Source organism: Rhipicephalus microplus, chromosome 1 (genome assembly GCF_043290135.1).
Source record: "Rhipicephalus microplus isolate Deutch F79 chromosome 1, USDA_Rmic, whole genome shotgun sequence".
Classification (NCBI taxonomy): domain Eukaryota; kingdom Metazoa; phylum Arthropoda; class Arachnida; order Ixodida; family Ixodidae; genus Rhipicephalus; species Rhipicephalus microplus.
In genome coordinates, this window is record NC_134700.1 from 45,762,857 (window position 1) to 45,789,789 (window position 26,933).

A 26,933-nucleotide genomic window follows, 5' to 3' on the forward strand; every position below is an offset into this window, starting at 1 on the left:
TTGCGAAAATTGTAGCGAAAGTAAAGGTGTAGGAAGGTTTTTCGAAAACTAATTCACCCACGTGGGGATTATTTTTGTTTTTGCATCCGAACTGTTTTTCAGAGTTTCGGATGATAAAGGGGTTAGCTGCTGGCCTTTGTCTATGACTAATTTTGTTTCGATTGTACTCAATACTTCACATTTAGAGCTTTAAAGCAATGAAGAGCAGAGTTTCTGAAGTGGGGGTATCAATTTGTTCTCGTTTTCTTCCTCTAGCCAACGATGGACACTACGAGCATGTTACAGCGAACACTGATTGTGGAAGCTGCCCCGGCGCCACCCGACGGCGGATGGGGCTGGGTAGCAGTGCTGGCCGGATTCATATGCCACCTGGTTATAGACGGCATTGTCTACTCATCTGGCGTCTTTTTCGACGAGTTCCTCGTGTATTTTTCCGAGGGTTATGCTGCTACCTCGTGGATCTCCTCCATCACCTTCGGCTGCTACCTGATATCCAGTGAGGGTTCTTTAACACTCTCAATGCATGGGGACTAATAACATCTTTTACATAGTACGTGTCGCTGATCTCTGCACTGCTTACGTATTTTAGAATTGGCTATTATTGATTGTGAAATGCAGTGCCAATTTAAACAAACAAAATTAACATGCGAATTATTGCATTGCACAAACAATCTTTCTTGAACCACATGACCGGTGCTGAGTTAATCAAAACAAAGTATAATTAAGGAGCAAGAAAGAACGATCTCGTACTGCGATGTTCTTTTGCTTGTCTGTGTTCAAGTTGTACCAACCCTTCGCAATGGAACACTATAATATTGTTTTCCGTAATTAATGTCTAAAAGCAAGTGTCATCAGCAGTTTAAGCCTGTTTAATTTCAGCCATCTTCCCTCTGCCATACAGTCACGGGGTCACAACGTGGACGAAGGGAGTAGTTGGCGTCATCAAGGTGAAAGTCTTTATTTTGCCGAAGTTGGGGCCGCCAAGCGGAAACTCAAGTTACAACAAACAATGCATGATGTACGCTGTCGTCCTTTATTAAAGGGAACACGCGAACGCATGGCCCGCGCTCTCATGCGGATGCCAACAGCACCATAAATCGACAGCAAAAGGAAACACGTTTGCTTTCAGCGTCATCTGTTGCCAAAAAATAATAATGAGATATAGCAAGTAGAAAAGCGCTGCTATATGGCACTTCCTTTCTACTCACGCCTGCAGTGCGTAGTCCACTTCCAACATATTAAACGTTGTTCGCGACCACGGCTCAAGCTGCAGTAATCCCCTGCTATCGCTCGCCGCGCGAGTGCTGAGAGGACGCGATCTATCAGCGCTTGTCTATCACCCATGACTCGTTATCTTGCTTGGCCATAGATGACGCCAAAAACGAACGTGCTCTCTTCACTTGTCAGTTGATGATGCAGAAGGCAGCCGCCGGAGAGCGCAGGTCACGTGTTATCGTGTCCCCCTTCATAAAGAACGATAGTGTACATTGATATTGGCGCACACAGCATCGGTCGTTGATAATTGAATGTGCGGCAATGCGACTCGTCATTTACGCACTCGGCAGTGAACGTCCGAGCATTACCACTGGTGGGTACGTTTGTTCGAGAATAAACTCAGCTCTTCATGTTTGCATGCTGTAGGCTATCATATGATAAAGAGAAAATAGTCTTGGTTGATCGCAGTAGATCTGACGCGCGGTTGGTGGAAAGCATTATCTACACGTTTGATACACAGAGCAAGGAAAATCGGCCAAGAACGGAAATTTTGGGGCTCAACAACGAAACGTTCCTTTCCGTCCACCACGTCCTCACCTTACGTGGGGCCTCCTTACAGCCATGTACCAACGGAGGAAGCAAGCTTACTCTGAAAGCTCCCTTCACCTGCACTCGCGGGAGGAATGGTTGCCACGTTCCTGCGTTTGACATTATTCAGTGTAAGCATTGCTCACAAGCTCTTGTACTGTAAAGAAAAGCTGGGTCACCTAATCACTTCTAAATTGAAGTGTTATTATAAAGACTCGTGTACGCTTTTTTCCGGAAGTGAGATTACTATAGTGGGTGACAAGCTAAGAATAAAAAGTAAACTGTGCCGCAGTCTCTTTGTAGTGTGCGCGTCCAACTGCGGCCGCTCTTTGCTGTGACGTAACAATCATGATGAAGCAATGGAAAATTCAGCATGGCATCGTTTGCAACGAGAGGCTATGTGCCGCTGCAGCGAGACTAGGAGGCGTTCATTCGGTTTTTCGGTAGTGTTTTCTTTGTCAAGAAGCTATTTTATCGACTCGCACTCGGCATAATTCTCGCTGGCCATCATTTGATGGTGACGTTTCTGATTTCGCTGTGTTCGGAGTGCACCGAAGGGGCAGAGCTTCATAGAGTTTTGTCGTTTTGGAAGCGTGAAGCAGCAACTGTAGGTCTACTTCATGAGCCGCTCGGATGCACTAAGCATATCGCCTGAGCGTGACCACTCTCGACGATGGTCGTCGCGGTCATTCGTGTACAGTAAGGTGAAAGTAGATTTTCGATTGGCGCATCTGTGTTTTGTGGAATGGGAACGTTTGTGAATAATCGCCCGCAAAAGCCGCGGCATCAGCGTTGCCACATGTGTGTGTGCGAGTGTGTCAGTTGGGTGTCGCAACGTGGGAACCTCGGTGATCTGCGATATGCGCCGTGTTGTACGCCCATATTTGTGATGTGAGTGCGGACAAGGCATAAGAAAAAAGCGTCCAACAGAGCCTGCTACGAGACACAGTACGAAAATTAATAAACCAGGTGGGGGAGAATATGCAATGTTCAATGCATTATAAAGTGAATTGTGATTATCTAGTAAGTGTGTGATTAATTATATCCCACGTTCATGTGCCGCTTGTGTAAGCGCTTGTCTCACGCTCGTTGCATGAACTCCTTGCATAAAGAACACCAAGCGAGGTTCTTCTAACCGCGAAATGACGCACGCTATTTAGTATCGCTGCATATTTTGTGATCAGTGCAGCAATCAGTGCAGCACGAAAGCGTCACGCACGTACCCATGCCCATGAGCACGCACACGCACACCACCGACGACTGTGCGAGCAAAGGTGCAAAGCGTTGTTCGTTCTTCTCTTCATGCATCAGCACCAATGTTTAAGTTCGCAACTCCCTTAGCCAGTAGACGAACTACAGCACAAAAAGTACTAAACATAGGAAAATGACACTCAATATTGGGCCAAAAGATCATAAAAGCATAAAGTGCAAGTGAACTCACGAAAAAGAAACACTGGCAGCAAACTCGGTGGAGCCGACTTCTTTACGAGAATAGGCGGTAAAAAGCTAACCTAGAGGCGAGAGCACGCCTATCTCGCACTCACGTGCCTTCGGCGGTATACCCTCATTCCCATCCTTACGAAAATGCCATATATGGCACTTATATAGGTTATATGTGTGCACATATAACCATATATGTCAGGATATGTAGCTTCCATTCACCATATATGGATGTACATCTGGCGGGGTCGGTTCACGTATGGGGTTGTATACAGCAATATGTGACGCAGTCGGCCCATATAAGAAGTCAAATCCGGTCTTATAAGGCACGGCCACGCCATATATAACATATCAAGTGGATCCTTCTATTAGGAAGTGTCCTCTTATATGGGATGAACCACAAATAGACTTGGCACCATGATCACACACTTTTATGCAGATTGTAATATATAAAAATTCGTACACTAAGGTGGACTGCTTAGTTTCTACAACCACAAGAGTAATGGTATATATATATATTTTCTGCCAAGGAAATAAAAACAAAATTTCAGGTCAGCTTTCTGTACGTGATAGTTGCAACTATGCACGCATTTGTGTAATTTAACTTGTACAAATTTTCCATGGAATTTAGATTTGAAACAATAAGTTGCAATTATTAGGAAGTAAATAGTGTATACGAGAGCAAACATGTTTTACAAGGAAGTAATCGTGTTAGGTCACAAAACGTATTGAAGCTCCCGAACCTCGCTATTATTATAAAGCAATCCCATATCGTAATATGTAAAAATGAAATGCATGTAATTTGTATTGTTCACATTATTACATTGTTTGGAGTGGCAGCAAGAAATAGTAATTTCACTGTATTTTTAGCTTCCACATCGGTGGACAAAATCGCTGATTATTTGAAGGTTTTGATGGCCAAATGCTCCCTTCATAAAACAACATTTCAGTTAAACCTGTTTACCCTGTCACCTGCAATTGCTTTCAGCGGCCATTTAGCGTAATTGCATGTGCAGTGAAATATTTATAGGAGTATCTTCAAAAACAAACAAAAAAAGAACTTATGTGAATGCAGCTCACAGCCACTATTATGAATAAATTCAAGGTGGAAGTTTTGCTAATTTATTGCAAAAATGCATCTTGCGTTTTCTTTGGCTACGTGTAATGTTCTTAGCTGTGCAGATAGTAAATTTATCGAAAATTTCACAATTGCACTAGTAAACAATTACTTGGTGTAACGTTTGCAAGCCTCAAATAAATCTCGCGTCATACACAAATACGTTAAGAAGGGTGCAACTGACTCACACGTGATACACATTTAATGAACCAAGTATTGAAATGCTGAAGCTTTATAGCAACATTGAACGTATGCTGTCGAATTCACAAAACGTTTATTTTGTGTAGGTGTGTAATTACTTGGTCGAGGTCACTAATGTGCACATGCCATCATCAGGATTAGCTTAAACATTACTTGCGAATACAATTAGTATGGCACATTTTTGCGAATAATGGCTGGTGTGATGTCTAAGCCAAACTGCATTATGCAAACAGTCGCTCGCTGTGCAGGCACGTAATAATTAATACTGCTTGCGAATGTATGCTTTCAACACCAACGCTGTGGTCCATTTACCTATAAAATATGTATGCCGGTACATACCCACCAAATGCCAATTACACACTCGCGTAAATAGATTGAAGGGCACCCGGGCAGTAGCATTTCCTTCAATATGGCCAGTTATTTTCGGCAAGTGAGAATGATATGAGTGTAATAATAATATTAATAATAATAATAATAATAATAATAATAATAATAATAATAATAATAATAATATCGTTCTTTTATCTCGCAAAACATCCAACGTTTCAATTCTATACGCTATCAATACTGTGTTGTTATGTAAGGTTTATGAGATCAGTGATCTTGGTGTTCTTTTTGATAGCATGCTGAATTTTTTCTACTTGCATTAAATGTGCTGCCATGTGAGGACTTCGTTCTCTCCCGGTTGGTAGATATCTCTCGAGAATTGGGTTCTCCTACAGCCTTCTAGAAATGGTACACCGCGATATATCGGGCTCAACTTGAGCACATATGCATATTTGATCTGGAATGGCGTTTCTAAGCCCAGCAGTAACACTACTGAGTGAGTCCAGAAAAAATTCATGAGCATTTACCCCCATCGTTTCACTAGTATCCTTTCAGCACTGCTAGAATATTATTTTCGCCATAACTGAACAGCCGCCGAAATCGCGCCGAGCTGTTATTTTTTTACAAGCTAGTTCAGGGTGAGACATTCTGCCCTTCTCGGTTGTAATAACTTTCAAATTCCGAGTAAGTTATCCAGAACGAATCGACCATTGCATGTACCTGCCAGCTTCTTCCAACACTCTATCTTTTACAGAATACCGAGTATATCTGACGTCAGCTTTCTTGATTCGTTATGCTTTGCATAGTCTACTGTGATTTTTTTGTCAGTTAGGGCTGCCCTGTCCTAACGTAGATTTGCACATGCACAGATTCTTCCCATTTCGGTATTTCAGGAAGCCTTTCACAGGGTTGTGTATATGCCACATAATTTTTCAGTCCCGTTCTATGAATGTATGCTGTTTTATATGTTGTTACTATTGTGCGTCGATTTCTTTTCGACTGCTGGTTTTGATCTTTTTATTGATTTGCTTTTCTGTGGACAGTCAGTAATGTATTGTTTCTTATTTTTAGTTAGCTTTTGCGAATACCAGCACGAAAGACCCTATGGTTGTTCCTGGATATGATAAAACATGATTGATTGATGATTGGTTAATTTATAATAATAATAATAATAATAATAATAATAATAATAATAATAATAATAATAATAATAATAATAATAATAATAATAATAATAATAATAATAATTCGCAACTCACAAGTCGTCCTCCTGGAGAGGTTCCCACTCACTCCCGACGCGCGTGCGCGAAACGTCACGAGACTCCACGCACGTTGCCACAGTCGACATCCGCTAAAGGGTGAGAAGGGTTAATCGTCATTACCGCTCCCTCAGCGTGACAGACCGCGGGGAGGGGAGAGTCATATTAAGACATGAGAACAGCAGAAATAGGCGGCAAAGCCCGTGCAGTGGCAGCGGGCTGGCTTCGATTCCTACAAACAGGAGTCTATGGCTAAACAGCGACGTGAAATTATCCTAGTAGCCCCTATTCCAAGAAACATGAGCCCACAATATCCAAAAGGCCGTAGGAGTGCACGAGCTTGCTACTGACAGTGGTGATTCGGGAACAATCTGGGCGCGGTGTACACAGATGTCGACCTATGCGGCATGAACAACTACACGCTCGCAGTCGTAGGAGAGGGCCAGCGTCAAGGTCTTCTGACTTGCGCCACGGCTTCAGCTGCATCCGCATACCACTGAGGCTTTAGCTAGCGCGCTTGCTGTTAAAAATAAGGATATCTTGGGACAATCATTCCTTATTCTCATCGATTGTATGGTCGCATGTAGATTCCTTCTCACTGGCAGACTACTACGCAACACTATTCACCTAATAAAACCGGACCTAATGCAGGACCATGCTATCATCTGGCCCGGCTCACGCATGACTTGATGGCAATGAGAGATCGGACGGCGCAGCTCATGCGTTTACCAAATGAGCGGCCGACCCATTCGACGACAGCCCCTTCTTACCGCGAGAAATCCTTGAGAACCAACTGCTTGAGCGCAAAAAAATAGTGTAATACAGTCAGCTATAACCGGGCGTAACTCATATGACTGGTGACGTATACAAACAAACACCTATCGAAAGTTTTTGTTGAAGCATACCATTCAGCCCGTGATGTACAGCGATAGAAGTCCGTGTGCGGAGGCTGGCCCACTCTCGCCCACATAACTGGGATTGTCAGAATAGGCCAATCGTAATTAACTCGCCGCAAATAGCGAGGAAAATTTTATGAAGGGAGCAGTGGGAGACTTTAAGGCAGTGAGAATCGGGGGGTGCAACTAGCGCTCTACGACCAGACACAGCGGGCCGCTCAAGCCCATGGAGCCCTGGAATAGTGACTGCACTCACACGCATCCTCGTGCTTTCTTTTTTTCTTTTTTCTAATAAACGTTTTCATTGATAGTGCGTGTTGAGCATTGAGTCTGTGAAGCGTTTATTGAAAAGCGAACGCAGGTCAAGAGCTCGGCAATCTAGATCTGAGCAATGACGAGCAGCAACAACAGTGCTCGCCCTCGTATTTTGCTGGTACTGCTGTGTGAGCCCTATCTATTGTACAAATCACTTCCCCGCAGAAAAGGAGCCATCCTGGCGACCTAAGGAGCGGGTGCGACTGGTGGATCATAGTGTGGCTTCAGCTGGTTGACGTGAACAGTCACATGGCCGCGACAGCGGCGGTCTGTGAATGACTAAACTGGCTCTACAATATAGTGTACAGGGGATGCTTGACGCAGGACGCGGTAGAGGCCTTTGTACTTAGGCAGCAGATCTGAAGAAAGACCAGGAGCTGGGGCACACACTGAAGGGGCACACACTGAAGTGTCCGGGCGATACGACACAATGGTATGCATAAATGAGGAGGGTTCGCAGCCACATAAAAGAAAAAGGAAGAAAATCCTGTCGTAGACTTAGTGGCACTGTTGTAAGCATACGTGGCAAATGGCAGTATGTGGTCGCAGTTGGTGTGCTCGGCCAAGACATACAAAGACAGCATGTCGCCTAATGGGCGATTAAAGCGCTCAGTCATGCCGTTGGTTTGGAGATGGTTCGCACTGGTTGTTCGATAAACAAAGTTGCATTCACGCAGGAGGGCTTGTACGGCTTCTGAGAGGAACGTGCGTCCTCGGTCACTGAGTAACTCGTGAAAACCGCCGTGGCGTAGAACAATTTTGTGAAGACTAAGCAAGCCGACTCCACGTGATGTGGCTTCTGGCAGCGCGGCAGTCTCAGCATAACGAATCAAATGATCAATGGCGACAATCACCCAGCGATTCCCATCAGGTGTGTGTAAAAGGGGGCCATACAAGTAAATTCTATTGCGATCGAAAAGTCGTGAGGTACAGGGCAATGGCTGGAGTAGTCCAGTGGCTGTACGCGGTGGACTCTTCCGGCATTGACACTTTGAGCACGAACGCACGCATCGGCGAACAAATTGGTACATTCCACGCCAGTAGTACCCCAGCTAGAGGCATGCATAGGTCTTTGCTACACCAGCGTGACCGCATTGGGGTCTGCATGGAACGAGGCGCAGATATCGGCGCGTAGATGGCGAGGATTGACCAACAACCACTTGCAACCGTCAGTGAGGTAGTTGTGGCGGAAATGTAGCCCATCGGGCATGGTGAAATGGCAAATTGTGTGCCGCAGCGTGCGGTTGGCAGTACTCGATTATGGCTTGGATAAGAACTCTATTGAAGACACTATACAAGGGTTTTGACGCTGCTCGGATGGCATGCCAGCGTGTGTGAGGGACGCAGAATCGTAAATTAAAACAGGTGCCGCTGCACAGTCACGGGGAAGCGTAGACCGAGAGAGAGCGTCAGCGTCTGAATGTCTGTGCCCTGACCTGTAGAACACGCGAATGTCGTAGTCTTGGAGACATAACGCCGAACGGGCTGTATGGCCAGATGGATTTTTTAGGGACGACAACCAGCAGAGGGCTTGGTGATCAGTCAAGACATCAAATGGGCGGCCTAAATTTAGCGATCGCCCAAGCGATGACTAGAGATTCTTTTTCCATGACCGAATAATTGTCTTCACCCCTGGTCAGAGTGCGACTCGCGTAAGAAACGACGTACTCGTCGAAGCCAGGCTTCTGCTGAGTAAGGATAGCGCCAAGGCCAACTTTACTAGCGTCCGTGTGAATTGCGGTAGAGCGTCTGGGTCGAAGTGGTGGAAAATCCGCGGCGATGTGAAAAGATGACGTAATTTCGCGAATGTATCGTCACAGGCGGGCGACCATTCCGAGATGCCTTGGCTGTCAGAAAGCAGACGTGTTAAAAGAGCCATTATGATTGCGAAGTTACGAATGAATCGTCGAAAATACGAGCATAGCCCTATAGGACTCCGTAGTTCTCTGAGTGTCAATGGCATAGAAAACTTGGTGACGGCGTGGAGCTTTCCTGGATCGAGTAGAACGCTGCTCTTGGTGAAAACGCGCCTTAATATGGTGAGCTTCCAGGTGGCGAAGTGACATTTCTTCAAATTTAGTTGTAGCCCAGCCTGTGTGAGGCATTCCAGGACACTTGCGAGGCCCTGGAGATGGGTATGGAAGTATTTCAAAAACCGCGACGTCGTCCAGCTAGCAGAAGCACGTGTTTCACTTGAGACATCGAAATATGTTATCAACAAGACGCTCGAAGAAGGCTGGTGCATTGCAAAGGCCGAACGGCATCACGTTGAACTCGTACAAGCAGTCAGGAGTCACGAACGCAGTTTTAGGGCAGTCGACTTCATTCATGGGTACCTGACACTACTCCGATGGAAGATCCAGCAAAGAGAAGAACTTCGCTCCTTGCAAACAGTCGAGCACATCATCGATTCTGCGAAGCGGATTGACATCTTTCCGGGTGATGTTGTTAAAGCATCTTTAAGGAACACAGAAGCGAATGCTACCGTTCTTCTTTTTCACAAGCACCAACGGGGATGCCCAAGGGCTGTGGGACAGCTGAATGGCTCCCAGAGTAAGCATATGAATCACTCTGTCGACAATAACCGGGCGTTCAGCTTGAGAGACGCGGTATAGGCTCTGGCGCAGGGGTGCATGGCTGCTGGTGTCTATATGACGAGGGATTGAAGTTCTTCTGTCCAAACTGGTTTGCTTGTGATAAAAAAAACACCCAAAAGAGGCCGAGAAGCTTCAATTATTGGGACCGCTGAGCGCTTCGAAGGTGCGAAGCAATCGATGGAAGGAAGGCATCTGGGTATATGTGTTGGCCGTTGTATCGAGATTAACGCTGGTGACATAGAGGCTTGCTGTGCGACGAGGTACACTGTAAAAAGAAATTACTCCGAGGTCGAAGTAAAACACCTGTCCTTTAGCAACCCCCTATTTGGAGCAATTTTCGCTCCGGACATCCAGAGCAAAACTTTTGCTCCGACTCGAATGAGGAATCGCGTGGCACACATGGAGTACTTTTAAAATATATTTCACTACGGCTGACCGAAGCAATTGCGTGGCACCACCAGAGTACTTTTTCTGGCCTTTTTCTCCAGCTGACCAGACTGATTACGTGGCACTTCCGGAGCATTTTTCGCGGGTTTTTCACTCCTGCTATCTGGAGCTCTTGTGTGGCACCTCCGGAGTATTTCACGAATGTACTGCTTACTTCGTCCGGACAGAAGTTCAGTAAGATGGACCACTACTTTTTTGAAGTGTTGGCTCTGCTCTTCATTTATTGTATGCTGATCGTTTCACGCATTCGTTAGATGAAGGAAGTCCCCATTCTCGTGCAAGCACTGCAGAAGCACTGTGTATTCTTTTCCACAGAGCTGTAGCGGATGAAATTCAAGAAAACACTTGAGTTTTTCTTCTTTGATGTATTCAAAATAAGATGCCAAATCTGAGTAATCATCCAGCATTTAGGAAAGGGAGACACGAATAAACAGTCATGCAAAAATCACCAAAAAAGAAAACACAATAAGACAGACCAGATGAAATCAAGAGACCTGATGTTTGAAGCGCAGCGCTTCAAGATCAACCCCGTAATGCTGCAAAGCGTCACGACAAACGACAAAGGCATGGCCATGGAGATCAACTCTTCACCATCGCCGAAGGACCATCCACTAGCTTCATTGATGACGCAAGGATTGAGCTGAATGCTTCCTGCTTACTTTAGCAAAAAATATTTATATATAGAAATTGCATTACGTGAGGGGCACGGACACTATACAGTCAGTGATTCTGTAAGAAAAAGCAACTTCCAAAACTGACCACACATGCGCGCGCTCACCCACACACACGCACAAAGACAGGATGAGCATTCAATATTAAGAAGCACATAGAATGTAATCCGGCGTGAGACAGCCGCAACATGACAAATACACACCCCCCTGACGTGAACAAATTTCCAAACTGGGCAAAGTTTTCTATACATTTCTAAATCAGTAGCTATACTTTTGCTGAAACATTCAAAACCAATTTTCACTAAAATATTTTTATTTCAGTACTTTTGAACGGCACCAGCAATGCCCTGCCAATACCTTTCTAATTTATCAAATTATAATTCTGGTTACTACAGTCGCATTTTAGTGCGTGTTCGTCATCATACTTCTAGACAAGTGGGCCCTCACAGTATGCATGGTTGCGGCCTATCATTAAAGAAAGCCTAGCTTCATCTCCTTTGTAAAATATTTTTGAGATAAGTTGGCATTATTTTATTTTTTAATTTGCAATGCCTAATCTCTTTTGGTGTTTGTCGTTGTGAACAATCTTCAAAGTAGTTATTGTATGAGCATGTATTTCCTCAAGACAAACAGCTTAAAGCATAAAATAGGGAAAGTTTCACCACAACGTACAAAAATAAATAAGCAATAAAAGGCACGAACAATGCGCCACCTAAGCCAACTGCCTTTTCACGCAAATAATGGAAGGCCGACCAGTTTACTCAACTGGATCCGAAGATCCGTGCACACGTTTGGAGGCCATAGAAGGTGATGCACATGCGAATGTCACGACGGGCGTCCCAGGCTTGAAGAAATGTTCTTTTTCTCTCTTCTGTTCCCAAGCCAAGTAGGTAGGTAGGTAAGACTTTATTGATTCCTGAAAGAATCGTTTGAGGGGGGTGGCAGGGGAAGTGGAAACAGGATGACGACAGGCCCTCGGGCTGCTCTAGGTGGCCGGTCACTGCTGTGCTTCGGCGACCCCTCTGGCCCAGCTCGCTGTCTGGAGCTGTAACCCCGGTTGCGAGCTGCGTAAAGCAGCCTCTCATCGCTCCTGGCGTTCTGACCCTTGCCACAGGGGCTTGGGTTTGTTCGGAAAATTCAGAAATATGTGCTGGAAGTCGCCTCTGGTGCTAGGACATAAGTTGCAATGAGACGAGGTTTCGCCATGTGTTAAAAGAGAGAGAAGAAAAGGAGTCGTCACTGTGGCCGTTTGAAGTCTGCGCCACAAAGCATGGTCACTTTTGGGAAGAGATTTATGCGGTGAGGAATACGTTAGGCGGGAATTTCGGTAAAATAGCGTGATATCGTGATAGCTGAAGAGTCTATCCCTGGCGAGTGCTCGGGCTTGGGTGTGAGTGGACGCACTTACGACCAGTTTTTGAAATCCGCCTGCAGCGGTTATCGCGAAAGCTCGATGATCTACATATTCGGCCGCGTCTACGTAGACTTCGGGAGAATTAGTAGGGAAGCGCTTTTGAAGAGACTTGGCTCAAGATTGCCGTCCCGCTCGGTTATGTTCTGGGTGAGTATTTTTGGGGAGTGACGGGATTATAATAGGTTGCTGCTAACAGTGACGGGAACGGCGTGCGTGGCCGTGGTGTGAGCGGGAACGTTGATGCTAAGTCGGCTCAGGAGTACCTGTCCTGTTTCTGTGAGTGATAGTCTTTGATATTGGCTGAAAAGATGCGTCTCTACAAGCTCTCGCAGAGTGTTGTGTACCCCAAGTTGAAGTTATTTATCCGTGGCTGTTGATTTAGAAAAATGGAGAGCAATTTTATGGGCAGTGCGAATGAGTCTGTTAAGTTGCTTGGTCTCCGTGGGTGGGAGATAGAGGTAGGGGATAGAATAGGTAATTCTGCATATGCAAAAGGCCTGAATGAAGTGGCGTGTGTCTGCTTCCCTCATGCCGCGATGACGATTGGATATACGCCTAACGAGGGAAGCTGTATTATGAGCTGAAATGCATATTAACTTTATGGTGTCAGCGTTCGAAACATTGTCGGAAATATTAGGGCCTAATTTTTTGATATTATTGACCCTGCGAATTCGGGGGTCATCAAGCATGACTTGAATGTGACGTGTATCTTGGTTTTTAAAGTCAATTACAAGGAGTTCTGATTTAGCCGCTTAGCAGGTTAGCCCAATATTGTTGGAGTGTTAAGAACAATGTCAGCGGTCAACTGAAGCTTCGATTTGATTCGCCATGGTTGCCAGCATTATTGCAGATAGGGATGTCATTCGCGTACAAGGAGTGATTGATGGAAGAAAGTTTGGCAAGTTCCTGCGCTAGCCGTATGAGAGTAACGTTCAAAAAGGAACGGGGACAAAACCGATCCCTGGGGCGTTACCTTGCTACCTAGCGTGAAGGGATCGGTTTTGAAAGTGCCTAATTTTAAGCAGACGGACATGTTGCTGAGAAAGGTAGTGACATACCTGTGCGTGCGAGAGCCTACGTTTAGTTCGCTAAGATATTGTAAAATCGAGGAGTGAGGAACATTATCGAATATCTTAGTCAGATCCAATGCAAGGATGGCTCAGATGATGTGTGGAAAAGTAGAATTTAGCACGTCCTCCTTAAGCTGCAGCATCACATCCTGAGTGAAGAGTCCCGCTCGGAAGCCGTACATGGTGGAGAGAAAGTTTTTCTTCTTAAATGTAGCAATTAAGACGATTGAGAATTACATGCTCTATCAGTTTTCCTGTATATCAGGTAAGAGTGATTGGTATCAAACTATTAGAGTCTAACGGCTCATTATGTTTGGGTATGAAAGTCACCTTAGCTGATTCCCATTCCTGAGGCAGCGTGCCCTGCTCCCATCGTTGATTCATGCAATCGGTAAGAGTGGCCACTGACTTGGAGTCTAAATTTCGGAGTGTCTTGTTAGTAATTCTGTCTAGTCCTGGATCGAATGTGGTGCGAACTTTGCTTAGTGCAGCCCTAATTTCCGCCTCTGCAATTGGTCTATCCAAGTCTGGATTGGGAGCTCCATTTTAGGTAGGCAACGCTTCTCGCCTTGGGCCAGGGAAATACGTAGTTTTAAGAACAGTTTTAACGTCTTGCTCTTGTTTTTCTACGTCAAACAAGTGTCGTAATTTGCTTATTACTTTCACAGATCGCGAAGAGCATGGCTCTAACATATGGCGAAGCAGTGACCAAGAGTTCTTCATATGCAGAGTGCCGTCGAGCCGGTTACATATCTGGTTCGATTGCTGTGATGAAAGTTCGGCCGCGTGATCAGTTACAGGCTGGAGTGTTTGTGCCATTTTGCGTTTTAGTTTGCAATAATATTTTTGCTTGAGCCATCGTTTCTTAATTAAGCTCTTATAGGACTCCCATAGGTGGAGTAGCCTGCTGTCTACTGGCTCGCGGATATGTGCAGCTGGGACTACTTTTTCGCTTAGAGCTTCATCCTGTCCAAGCTGAGACGCCCATTCTTTGTAGTCTTGAATTTCTTTTTTTGGGTTTTGGTCTCGAATTTCACGAAGATAGTCTCAGTCAACAATAGGTTTTAAATGAATGTGTGGTCAAAAATTGGCGTGGGAGAGTGTATTTGTTAGGGTGTAATGACCACTGCCGAGGTTGACCCCACTGTGTGTCCAGTTAGCTTGTCGCACGTTTTTAGTGCGAAAGTAAGGTCTGCGGGGGTATCTATGCTCACACTTTTGCCAATTCGCGTTGGTAGCATGCAGTCAGTGCCTAGAGTGCACCTGTTTTGCTGAATGTATTAAAAAGACTGGTGCCCTTCCGAGTGTTTCTGCTGTAACCCCAATCTACGTGCGGGGCATTAAAGTCACCCGTTACAACTATGGCAGCAAAGTTTGCTATTTGCATGGCCCTATCAATTGCTTAAAAACAGCAGTGAGGGCATCTCTAGGATTAGAGTAAATATTCAAAATAAAATATGTGCCTTGTCCTGTACGACGCGGGAGAAGTTCAAGAAGAAGGCAGTCACTGTAAAGATCGGAGAGATCATGCGCTATAAACTAGATATTCCTGTGTATATATGTGGAAGCCCATGCGGAGCTAGGATGCGAATGTACAGCCTGATAGCTGAGGAGTTTGCAAGCATGTCAAAGCTCCTGTACGGAGATGACATCAGGGGCCCGTGTTGACCGCTGTATATAAACTGAAAGGTTGTCTTTTTTGTTTCTTAATCTATGGCAATTCCATTGCCATATGCAGAGTGAGAGGGTGACGATGAGGAGAAAGTGCAGAAGGAGGTTATGGCTGCAAGGGCGCTGGATATAGTTGAGATTGTGGGAGAGATTTGAGCCGAGCAAATAACACGTCTAGAATACTCCCTATCTTAGTGAAGCCTTCAGCAATTTGCATAAAGCCTGAATCAACCTTTTGTTTGAGTTCACAGTGTTCTTGCCGAATTTTTTGAATGGTGCATTTAAAATCATTCTCGGATGTCTCGAGCTGCTCTGTCTTTTTCTTTTTTGCTGGCTGTGGGGAGGAATCTATAATATCGGTCCCTGACTCGGCTGCCATATCATGCTCTATTATAGAGGTGGAGAAGGCGCAGGTGGGGCAGCTGTAAGTGTACTTAAACGTTCCAGCACCAGAGCCAACTGTTGCTTTAACTATTGATTCTCTCGCATTAGACGTTCGATAGTCTACTAAGTTTCAGAATTTTCCTTAGCGTCAGAGAGCATACAACAAGAGCAGGAGGCTTGCTTTGCCCAGCTTACCTTTTCGGGTTTGGTGCCGATGTCACGGCTTTCTGATGCACTTCATCAAGGGTTTTTGCTGCTATGGTTTCGTCCAGGGCTCTTGCTTCTGCTGCTACGATTTCCATCGTCAATGCTTCAAAAAACTCCTTCTCGAGACGGAATTCGGGCTGCTCCTGCTGGTGCTCTTGTGTCGGCCTTTGTTGTGGCTGAGAGAGATGGCTGGAGCCACGCTGAAAGCACTGCTTGCATGCCCTGTCGCCCGTCTTTTGATCGTCCTCACAGATGACGCACTGCAAAGTGCAGAGATAGTCCACCGGGTGTTTCTGTCCACAGCTTGAGCGAGTGAGGAGATTTGGCAAAGGACGTACATCTCGTCGGTGGCCGATTCGTTTGCAGTTTAGGCACGCTTGCACCTTCGGTCGAAAGTTTAAAGCGGCGTAGAGGGCACCAAACATTTTCACTGACAGCGGAATCTCCTCAGCCTTGAAATGAATGAGCACTCAGCGTGAGGTACACCCCATGTCCCTTGCTTGGACTATTCGTAGAAGGGGATTCACCCGATATAATTCTTGAAGGAAGTCTTGAGGTGATTCACTATTACAAGCATGGTAGATGATCCCTGCCCGTGCCCCATCCAGGGGAGCTATGTACGCATGAAATACCAGTGTTTTTACCACGTAGCGTGAGTTCTCGTATTTTTGCATATTTGGCAACTCGGTTGGTGCAAGAAGTGGACACGGTGGAAATATTCTTGGCCGGATTGGTGCACACAGGATCTTCGTCGGCAACCACAGAGTGCAGGCTCTGTTGGCGACTACAGCCGCTCGTAATTCTCCATCGTTGTACTGGGCCAGATCTACGCCCGTACTCGGGCGAAAGACGATCGTGAAGTCATTGACTGGCAGCCGTGGCAGTCATTTTAAGCGAGGACATGCCACAGCTGTGTGGTCGAGCTTTGAGGAAACGCGTGGCGCTGATTCTGTTTTGTGAGCCGGCGTTTTCTCAGCTGACGCCGCTTTACTTTACTGCGTTCCTTCAGTTTCTTCTGACTGCTGTAGAGGTGAGCGTTGTCCCGCATTCAGGACTACACTGAATTCTTCTGGGTTGAATTCTGTGGCAGGTAGATCCGTGCAACTCACCTTGTATGCCATTGCGTTGCCGAATAAACTTGCGCACGCACGTTGAAGCGCAAGCCCGACGCTGGTGCTGGAGGCGTTAGGGCTAACGAGGCAGCGTTCCCCCGCTCAGCAAGAATTGTTTGCAAAGCTCCTCAATAACGAAGAGATTTGAGGCACTCACCAGCAGCGTCAACAACTTGCTGTAGTTCAAGAGAGACTACTGTTGGCACCAAAAAAAGCAGTATTGGTTCAATAAAAACTTCGTAAAGTACGGAGCCCATGTGAGGCACACCAGCCTTGCCTGGCCCCCTAGCGGAAGTCCTCTCACAAGCCAGTCTTGTTGCATTTCCCAGGTCTAAACGACGTCTTAGCAGTAGACAAATGGAAAAATTTAGCGTTTATGTGTACTGGCAAGACCGAAAATATCTTTTACCTAGTTAGGTTTACCTATAACAATTATTAACGTTTACAGTACAGGAAAGTGAACAACCACAAGTGCTTGTGGTGTTCACATTTTTTGAGCTATATTTACGCCATAATGAATCAGTAACAACTCGCTCACCTCTCCATTTAGCTTTACCGATGTTATATTAAGAAAGGAAATACGTAGTCCACACCACGCATTATCAGAAATCCGTTGATTTTTCACTGAAGTCTTGTGAAATTCGCCAAATATTGATCACATATTTAGTTTATCAACCCAACATTATCCATTCTCAGAGCTACCTGATAAGAATAACATAGTATATTCAAAAGGAGCTCTCACCATTTTTTTGCCGCACCAGCAACCACCGGTTTCTTCAACAATCGCGAGAGAATAAGGTGTGGTTCACTGCCAGGAACTATCACACGATTACCGTTCGCACAACTCCCTTCTGTCGTTAACAACCTCTGTTGCTGCTTGTCGCTTGTGATATCCAGAAGGTGCTCAGAACGATTTCCTTTTCTCGAAGGCGGCAGAACGCTTTGCACAATCCTCCCTGCATCGGCTTGGTCTGCGCCATGTTGGTTTGTGGGGAACGGCCTCCCCGCGGCGAGGCTGCCTACGTGACTCCTCGTACAGCCAATGAATGTCAGTGAGCGATAACCTAGAGCAATTGGGGAGCATACACCGAGGCAAAAGCGATGCGAGGGAGCATTTCCGAAGGAGCCATGGGAACATAAACAGGGAATAGGCCTCGTTTTTCTCCAGTTTCTTTCGTCCGGCGATCACCGGAAGAAAATGGTGGAAAACGAATGTATTTGCTCCGTTACAATCCGGTTTTTGTGAGGTCACCGGAGCAGAGCGGGCGCATTCTTCCCCGATTCACCCAAATTGGTAACATTTTGTTTACAGTGTTGTAAAACAATGCAGCTGCACGATAGACAGCTCAAAGGCGACGGGTTCTGGTGGTTCGGGAGTCCCCTGATGGTTCCCATAGTATTACAGAGCATGGCTGTTGCACTAATTCTATTCCGCTTAAATCCCGTCAAGCCTACCTGGGAAGCGTTTTCAATTTATATTTGTTAAGTGTTCGGTTAAGACAAGCACGCCTTCCGCTGCGTAAACAGGGCCCGCCATTGTACGTACTAAGCATTTATTGTTCACCACGATTAGGCAAAGTGACATTCGCACATCTTTTTAGCTGCGCCAAAACGGCTGCTGGCAAAGTCCCCTTGGTGATTGTGGGCAATTTCAATGCCCCCAGTATACTTTGAGGGTACGTGCGTGAAGAGAAATGGAATCGTAAACTGGTGTAACGTATGTTTATGTTAGGCTTAACTCTTTACGGTGACACTGCCTACCCAACTCACGTGTGTAACTTTGTGAAATCTATAAATGCACCCTGAATTTTCCGGTGAACAACTCCACCCAGCGGCTTGTGAACCTGAGAATGGTGAACAGCTTCACGGAGCTGTGACGTACGCACTTGACAAACCAATATAACCGGCTGTCTCAGGCACAGTCGGGTCACCGACTCGTTTTCCGGTAACACATCCATCATACAATAGAAATGGAAAAACTCGTACACATTCCTAAAATTTGGAAATACTCCCTGCATGTGCTCCCTCTTCTGGCTAGCATGATCCAAGACAACCTCAGCGGCCAACGCCTCGTGCAGACAGAAGTCTTGACTCGCCACTATGGTCCCACATTTTGAAAGTTTTACGTGGACGCCTCCGGTGCGAACCATGGATGTCGGTACACGGCCCCAGGTCAGACACCAAAACAACCCAATGAATGGACTCACCTTCTATGGACACAACATCACGATCGCGGAAAAGATCACGATCGCACTAGCCACCGCAGATCAGGACTCGAAGGTCATCATCACTGACTCAAGGGGTGCCTGCTGCAACATTAAAAAGCTTTAGTAATGCGGGAAACAGAAAGACGTATTGATCTAGCGTTAGCTTTTGCGTAGCGTGCTCCAAACTGAGCATGTGCAGAACGTTAAGATAGGCCGATCGCTTACGTACGAACGGTATTTCTGGCGATATAGAGTTCAACGCCAGCGCACGCTAAAAATTCCGTACGTAGGGCAAGATGGCGGTACCTGTTAAAGTGAGAGCTGTCCACTTCGAATCTTTATAGTCGTCAGTCTGCGCTCTTGTTAAACTCCGCAATTCCTAAATACTGGTTGTACTTATTTCTTCATTCAGATATCTACGGTGCCCAATGGGCATTATTGTAGAGGAGAAAAGAAAAAAAAAAGAACGCAGATCAGCAATGCGTTGAAGATTACAGATTGTGTGACTTAGTGACCCATGTACATACTGAACAGGTCCCTCAAACACATATTGAGACAAAGAACAGTACAATACAGTAAAACTAGAAAAGGCTAAAATAAACTTGAATGCCGTATTCGCGGCGAAATCGGGCTATAGGTGACAGCACCATCTCCGCGGAAGTGTGGATAGGGGGTCGGCGGCGCGCATACAAATAGATGCAGTGTTGCTTTGGTGCGTACGGTCTGAGTCGATTGTCGGCGAATAAATTGCGTTGACTGCAGTTTACTGGTAATAGCAATTCTCCTTTCTACTGAATTGGTGCACGAAGCCCATGCAACGTTACCATTACGAGCGAATAAAGCACAAGCTGCCTGTCAAAGAATGCTCACGCTGGGTGACTATCTGCGCACTTTTGCACTAAATAACATTTTCTGGGTTATTTTTACGTATTTAGCTTGTGTTGCATCTACTACGCATTGCTGCAGCGTGACTGAACTACCTATTTACTTCTATCAAATTTGCATTGAAAAAAAAAACAAAGATTGTAGAAGGTCTGCTTATTTGTGCGATGAGTTCAGTACCACCGTTCGCACTTATACGCATAGGCATTTTTTATCATTTTGTTAATGACATGTAGGGCAGTCGATAAGTCTAGTCAGAAAAGCTTAGTGTCTTTAGCGCTTTGTGCTACATTGCGTTTACCACGTATACGCACATTTAAATACGTAGTGAAAGTTCAGCCGAAAGGTTTCATTGATGAATTACGTGCACGACACAGCTACAACAAAGGTCTGGTTATTTATGGTACAAGCATGTTTTTTTAATAAAAATGACCGCTGCCTTCAGTCGATCAACAACGATGCCACATAAACGTTGAAGAAAATGTAAAATAGATGAAATGTTTAGTGAAATTGTACAACAGTTATTGTAACGCATGCCGTCGGAATTATTTTTAACGTCTGGACTTTTCAAAGCGCTCCTAAATCTAAGCACATGGTTGCACTCGGCAACTCTGTTTTAGGTACTTAAAGGGGCCCTCTAACACACTTCACGATTTCAAAGTTTTACATGTTTTCCTAGCTGCTTGCGTACACTGATGGATTGAGAGGTAAGTGGTGCAAGAACGGCAGCAATAGGGCTATGCAGTGCGAAGTTGTTCAGCGTAGATATATCAAAATACAATGAAATAAATGCTTACTCTCAACTCAATTTTGTGGACTCAACTTACCGTGTTTCCCGGGCCCTCCGACGTCGGAAGGCTGCCCAATGAATTGAATTGAAGGCCCTACCGTACGGGAAGCTTGCATGATACATTACCTGTTACGTCCAGTGTATTAAAGACGCCGTTGCGATGGTAACAAACAGTGTGGTACTTGAAGGGGGAATGGCGCGTGCGAAACGAGCCAGCTCGCGAACACTTCTATAATGTTTTGTAGCTTTATTGATATTTATTTTGCAATGACCTGTGTATACCAACGCTCTTACATTTTTCTTATCGTTTCTTCAAATAATGGCACCCGGAGCGTCGCCAGTGCGTTTCATCTAGCACATGGCGTTCCGCGCATTCTTTGACCAGCTTTGCAGTTTTCAAGCTGGAAAAGTCAGAGAGCTTCATTCTCGGTCACTGTGAGTGGAAAATTGAGCGAATGAAAAAATAAATGCAATAGTAATCTCTGTTTCAATGCAATGCTGCGCTGATATTTAACGTTGCATTTATCCGATCATATGGCGGCAACCTTCTAGCGTCATACCTGCTCGAAGTAGTTCTGATGAGCGCCACTACGAGTTATGCAGTCGGCACCGATGTACTTAAGCGTTAGAGGGCCCCTGTAAGTACCGAAGTGTCAGAATTTATGTGATAGTAGTATTTCTATGTAGTGATACCACGACCTGATAAACACAACTAAGTCTCCTCGCACAATCAATAAACTCCAGAGAAGTAGTTGTACACCTATACCAACAGCGCGCAAGTGCGTGTCTTAGTGAAAGAATGTTTCTTTTTTTTTGCAACTGAATCGCTAAAACTCTCTTTTCACACACCATTTAAAACTTGTCATGTTTGGCACTTTGCCCACAGCATTTTACGATGTGCTTGAAGCACAATGCGGCACCCACTCTGAAATTATTCTGGTGAATGAAGGGTACGAAGACATTAAACAGCTATCTGAAAAGTTGAACTAGGCAATCTTACTACAATGCATTAGCAGCCAAGCAAGTACAAATGCTTTCGCTTGTTTTCAGGCATGCGTACAAGCAGTTACGTTCATGCTGAGATAACCTGACAAACCACCCTTTGAGAACGTGCATCTCAAAGAAACATGGCGTGGATATAGCAGCGCAAAGAAACATGACGTGGCTAGCAGATGACGCTCGGAGCAATTGACACTTGCGTGTTTCAGCCCGTTGCTGTCAGGCGGCAGCTGTGTTCGATCTCACGGCCAATAGAGGTGACGCGATGCCTATGAGCAAAGGCATAGTCAAAGGAACTGAATGGTGACAAGACAAATTCCTTTAATAGTCGATAACAATCATGGCATGTTGGTGGAAGAAAGAAATGCGTATATATGTTAATGTGACAACAGCACTCCATGACCTTTAGGGAATGATCGCGATAGGCTGGCATGCAGGTAGGGTCAATAATACATGTTTCCATCCTTAGTCCTGATGTTCTGATGAAAATTTAGTGAAAGAGCAATAAGTGCTTTGATTTAAGCGCTTTCATTCAGATATGAGTACTGAGGCTTTGTCGGCTGTATACTGACGATCACATAGCTACGTTTGTGAGATACACAGGCGAATTTGGGTTCTGAAGGCTTGTTAAACGTGTCTAAAAGGTTCGCTCAAGTTCGAGGTATCCTCGCAGAGATGGTAAACTGTATTAATCACGTGATCAAGGACCCAACCCAACAAAGAAGGGTTGGAGGCAGCTCTGTCGAGCTCGGACCTGAAGGCCCAAGTGGCTCTCGTGAAACGTGCAAGGACAGCGCCCGCGCCAATGGGATCCCTAACTAAACACTCACCTACCAATATACTCTAGTAAACGTTTCTCTCTGTTCCAAGATAAGGAAAATACAGCCACAAGTCAAGCAGAGAGAGGCATAAGAGACTCTTAAGAATGCTTCATTGCGGCATGTGTCGAAAGAAAGAAATGTGTTTCGGGCCATCACACGCAACACTGAACCAAACGGAACAGCCATGACTGAATCATGCTTGATTTGGTGCCTGTCTAGATGGCACCATTCGTGCATGCATTAGAGTTAGAAGAAATGCCTTGCGCAATATAAAAAAAAAGCCACCGCTTGCCATGCAGCGCGTTGTGTTTTAGCGTTAGCGCTGACACGCACCCTAACACTGTTGGAATTGAGGCTAGCCCGCTGCCTTTGCGCGAGCTTTGCCGCCTTTGCTGCCGTTCTCATGTCCCGACATGACTCCCCTCCTCCGCTATCTGCCGCGCTGGCAGATCAGAGTGACGTTAAACCCTCTCACCCGGTGGCGGATGTCAACTGTGGCGCCGCGCGCAGTGTCTCCCGAGAGGTTTTGCGTGCGTGTATGGTGGCAGGAAGGAGAGGTCTCAGCAACGACGCGCTGGAGAGCGAGCACAAATTCATTCGGATACGGCAGCGCTGCGATCGCTTTCGAGATGCCCCTCTTCGCGCCCGCGCGTGCTTACCAGTTGTTTTCCGTTGCAAATAATTCACGCTACCCTGCGGATTATAAAGAAGTCTACCTGTAACAATTCTGGCGGTCCGCTGCAAAGCCTGTATTGGCACTAAAAAGTAGTGTTTTCAATTCACTTCGTAGTATATCAACTACGAAGCTTTGAAAATAGAGAATCAAGTGACTTGCCGTCAGCTTGACAACAAAATAAAGTCCGTGCAGTTTTCACTTTGATACCGCAGTGCTCTCCGTGAAGTCTCAATGAACGTAAAAATGTCGGTGACCGTTGTTTTTATGACTGGCACAATCAAGGTCCAATTTTTCAAGCAAAGCATTTATTTTCACGAAAGCGAAAAACAACGTGAAAATAAACACAAAATATGCATTACGGTTGAAGAGAACAGGTTATACGACATTCAGCTAGAGCAAGTGAATAAGGCAACTGAAAAGAACAGTAAATATACGATGATACAATGGGCGTACATACACACATGGCATTGAGATCTGATTGGCAAACACAGATACAGTCACAAACCAGTTCACAAAAAAAAAGATTTCTGCATATGTGAAGAAAAGCCAGACAGTGACATCACAGTTGTTAATGGGAGATTTGTAACAATGTGAACAAGAAAATAGTAAAATCAGAAGAAAAAATTGTGAGTAATGTACAATAACATAAAACAAAACCTTGTTAGCTGAGTTAACACTATGACAAGTCATACGTCTCATTCTTTTTTTATTGGACGCATTCCCTTCAGCAACGACAGAATGCATTCTGGTCAGCATAAAGAATCTAATTATCTGATTGCCACTTCGAGTTTGCGGTGTTCACAGCCGACCGTATTTAACTACTTCACAGACAGGCAAGAGATAAGGCCTGTTATGCTGTCACTTTTCAAGTTGTTGAAGCTGAAGCAATAGGTGAATGCATATTCCGTAGCTTTTAATTCAGGTCTGTGAAGAACTCGGACGGGTACAGAAGGCATGATTCTGCCGGAAGCAAGCTGGAATTTTCAGAGTAAAGCAACAACCTGCTACATTCGTTGCACTTTGTCTTTTTCACAATCTTCCGGGCCACATGGCTACTGACGTAATAACTGATCGGGGAGTTACTTTTGCGTCCATCGAGATCAGTGTGGTCAGGGAGGACTTCATAAGCAACAATCACTTCATGAACCTCATTGAGGCACCCCATATCAAGCAGCTCATCCAGCTTATTCGGTAATTTTATTAAATTATTATGGATGCTCGGACATAGAAAGCTGCTCAGAATTCCAAAAGGTGTGTTTTCAATGGAGGGTGACTGTGCCAAACTGTAAAAACTGAGGCAATGCACAGGGATAAAAAATTGTGTCGGTGAAGGGTGATCATTTGAGCCAGACATGTATTTGCTTCAGAATTCCAAAAAGCTTTTAAGCACGTCTTGGCAGAGGCGAGACGTCATCAAGTATTTATATTTCAAGGTTTTCGTGAAATAGTGCAGGATGGAAAGGGCGCTGATTAGAGAGACGCGGACTTCTTCAGCAGTTGATTCACTTAGGAACCCACCCTACTTAGGTACGACTTTTTCCCAAGTTGCTAAGAACCCGATGATTGCTTGTAGCTACGGACGATGAATCTTTCGTCGAAATGAGGTTCGCACACAACGCAGTCCTTTGCCAGTGGTGTGTCAGTGGCAGGAATCGCACGCTCTCAAGCATTGCGCCGTTAATCGTCAGTGAGAGCAGAGAAGAGAGACGCTTTCTTCCCTTCTTTGCGAGCCGAAAGATATACTTTATAGCATCCAGGTGCAAAGCAGTGTGTTTGCTGTTTACCCTTCGCTGTGGCATGGTTACATTGGCATGTATTGATCCAGAACAAATCCAAATAGGCAACGCACAGACGTTGCGACTTGCGAGCACACGAGAAAGTGGCTGGCGAGTGCTCTCGACCGATCACGGTGGCGACTTGCGCGCCGCTCCACGGCGAAATTAAATACCAGTACGCCTCCTTTCAAGCCGCGGCCGGGATGATGCTGACCCCTCTCCTTCTAGCCACCATAGCGCTTGCGTCGGGAGTGGGTGAGGTACTCTCCAGGACAGCTGACGGTGAGCGACGCAATCTTTTCCGTCCGTCGACTCCCGTAGCTCGGGGCTCGTCGGACTTCGCTGACGGCGCCTCGCGCCCGAGGCGAAGGCTCACCTTTTGTTGCTCCTCTGCGTACGCTCGGCCGAAGGGTGGTACGGTGTCCTAGTGCGTGGCCAGGCTACGCCGACCGCCTCCCTCCAAAGCCAACGCGAGCGCTTTTGCCCTCGCTGGAGCAACTGGGCCTTGGTCCAGGTGTCTCCGTGAATTTACGGACCTTTACTACGGAGACGTGCTCGTGGCACCCTATGTAGTACCTTTATGCCCGTGGCGTGGATAAGCCCATTTGCTTTTTCGCCGCACGTTTTCAACGGGCTGTACTGCGTTTGGTGTTGGCACAGGGAATAAAGTGTTGCGACCTTGAACAGTATCGTGTTCTCGCCACGGCGATGGTTAACGCGTGCCCTGCGGCTCGTAAAGACCGGAGCCACGATAGTGGCCGTACTCCTTCGGGATACGTGTCACTACAACACTAACGTAAGCATTTTCTAATATACTAAAGCTGTCTATTGAACAGGGCTATGTTTCATTCTTGGCCTACAAAATTCTGCAGAACAGCGACTACCATCGTAGCCCCGCGCACCGAATGATCGTGTGGGCTCCGGCTCACACGGGCTTCGATGGTAATGAAACGGCCAATGCTGCAGATAGCGCACTCACTCACCGGGCACCGTTTAGATCCCGTACCAATCCGGACCTCAAAAGCATTCCTGTTTACACCTAAAATATTACGAATGATATCATATCTATTATCTGTCCAAAAACCTGTACAGGCCTCAAAAGGTGGAGGAGCGAATCCTTCTTCACCTTTACACCAAAGTTGCACTGTGGCCGGCAATCCTCAAACACTTCAACGCCGCTTTCATCGGGAAGTGCTCGCCATGTGAGGAAAATTCCTAGGTTCTTACGACAGACATATCGTCATGACAGATGGCGGACTGGTCATGTCAACATCTCAGTTAAGAGTTATATGGGATAGTTCATGTTCTTTTTTGTTGCGTGTACATTAAGCAATAATTCAACAACGAATAGCTTACTCTTCCCTAGTTTTACATGGGATATCACGTAACTTAGAGGAGAGGATTCAAAGATTGTTGGCCAGAAGCCTTCGTATATGTCTTGGTGTACCGCAAGCTTCTGCCAGTGCTTTAGTAATTGCGGAGTCTCGTCAACCGACTTTCCATGCTATGAGATGTACGGAAACGTGCCGGCATTATCTTCGATTGGCAACTCAAGACGCTAATCATCCCCTATACCGAGCTATTCAGGAGAGATCAGCTGCCAGAATACATAAAGCTATAGTAGAATTCAACAGTTTACTGCCTACGCACGAATATTGGCCTCCATGTGCATCCCACCCACCATGGTGACTCTCTATCTCAGATATTACAACTTCGATTCTGGGAATAAATTGTAAGGATGATATGCCGATAATTGTAATAAAGCAATCAACTTTAACACAGCTTTATGCCAATTATGAAGATTATATTAACGTGTACACCGACGGATCATGTGTGAATCAAAGCTCTACGT

The 26,933-nt window shown here is 45.6% G+C and overlaps 1 protein-coding gene across 1 annotated transcript in view; it reads left to right on the forward strand.

Moving 5' to 3' along the window:
- The first annotated feature begins 259 nt into the window (after positions 1-259).
- LOC142765279 (monocarboxylate transporter 13-like) overlaps positions 260-26,933 on the forward strand; it is a 452,218-nt gene continuing 425,544 nt past the window's right edge. The window contains exon 1 of the mRNA XM_075866021.1: positions 260-496. Within this exon, the coding sequence (XP_075722136.1) occupies positions 262-496 (235 nt within the window). The 5' untranslated portion in view covers positions 260-261. The remainder of the gene's footprint in view (positions 497-26,933) is intronic.